The 1,468-nt window shown below is 48.2% G+C and overlaps 1 protein-coding gene across 1 annotated transcript in view; it reads left to right on the forward strand.

Annotated features, from left to right (window-relative positions):
* Positions 1-656, forward strand: part of LOC106323655 (uncharacterized protein At3g60930, chloroplastic-like) — a 3,415-nt gene extending 2,759 nt beyond the window's left edge. Inside the window, exon 5 of the mRNA XM_013761743.1 lies at positions 4-656. Within this exon, the coding sequence (XP_013617197.1) occupies positions 4-656 (653 nt within the window). The remainder of the gene's footprint in view (positions 1-3) is intronic.
* Positions 657-1,468: the final 812 nt, after the last annotated feature.

Here is a 1,468-nt window from a genome sequence, read left to right on the forward strand (position 1 = left end):
AAGCTTCGGGAACGAAGAAGTGCCTCGAGGTTATAAAGGCGAGTGGGACGGAGATTCCCCAAGAAATGATCGATGTCTTCGCTAAGCAGGAGAAACTTTACGAGGTGGAGGTTATGAAACTCCGAGTAGAGCCGCTGTCTGATAGCGACCTTACACTTTCTCCGCTGGTCCTTCCTTCTCGTTTCGTCGCGGACCGGTTCAGAACGTCATTCGATCCCTATGGGTCGAACGTAAATTTGATCGGGCCAGAGACGGCTTCTCGGCTCGTTACCTCGCTCGAAGTTGTTGAGGAGCCATCAGAGGAGCCACTGGTTGACGTCACGTCTATCCCTACTCAACATGACGAGCGCCCAGAGAATGAGAATCTGGAGGGGTTTCCTGGAAAGGACGACTTCGAGATGGGCGACACTCTGGTTCGAGAGGAAGAGACCGAGAACGTGGGCATCGAGGATCCTGTGATTGTCTCGGATTCTTCCTCCGAAGGACGAGAAGATGAAGAGGAGGAAAACGATGGAATCGAGGAGACGTCGCTGCCACGTCCCGCTGAGGAGGAGACGACCTACGAAGCTGGGGATAAAAATGTTCCTCCACCTCCTGTTGAAGACCCGACTGCTGCCACTACCAAAGGTCCTGACGATCAAGATTATGTGCCTTGATGTTTCACTTATGTTCTTTTCTCCTCTTCTTTTTTGTTTGTGGTCTTGATAGACCCTGTTGTTGTACGATTAGACATACTTTTATTTTATCGGCAAGTCGCTGTTTTAAGCGGACTTTAAATTTGTGGGTTGTCGTGTTTCTTATCTATACTTGCAAACTTGTTAAAGTAAATGTCAGTATCTTTAGAGTCTCGCGATGTGTTCGCTTAGAAACAATAGATTCCTGACCTTTGGCTTTTGAAAATAGATAAGGAAACGAACCGCTAGGGGGCTTTATTCAGCTCTTGTCGTGTTTCGATCGAGACGACGTCTAGGCGCATTGTTCTATCTCGAAAACAAGGGACTGAATCTAAGAGTGGAAGGTTCTTTCGTCCGTTTCCTCAATGACAATCGAGTAATCGGGTAGCTAGTCTGTTACGCGTTTAGTCGAGGAAAGGTTAAGGATTCACTCCGTTTAGTCGGTCAATGCTACTTGGGCATAGGTGACTAGCGACTGTTGGGTCCTCAGGCTAAGTGTCTGATCAGGACATAGCTAGGAGATGGAATGTGAGTGTCCGCGTACCCCCTGCTGGAGGTACGGGAGCCGTTGGGTTCGACAATCGGTATTTACTCGATCGGAGTCGAAACAGAGAACAAGATTTTAACTTTGGTTTTGTTACAGCTGGACCGGCTAAGGCTGCCTACGTACCTTGGTTGAGGATCAAGCCATTCATAGTTCATTTTTCCCGAGTGAAAGTGGCCGTTGGAAGCGCATTTACTCGGTCGAGTAGAAGTGACCGCGGAGGTGCATCTACTCGGTTTTTTTTTTTTTT

This window comes from Brassica oleracea, chromosome C2 (genome assembly GCF_000695525.1).
Source record: "Brassica oleracea var. oleracea cultivar TO1000 chromosome C2, BOL, whole genome shotgun sequence".
Taxonomy (NCBI): domain Eukaryota; kingdom Viridiplantae; phylum Streptophyta; class Magnoliopsida; order Brassicales; family Brassicaceae; genus Brassica; species Brassica oleracea.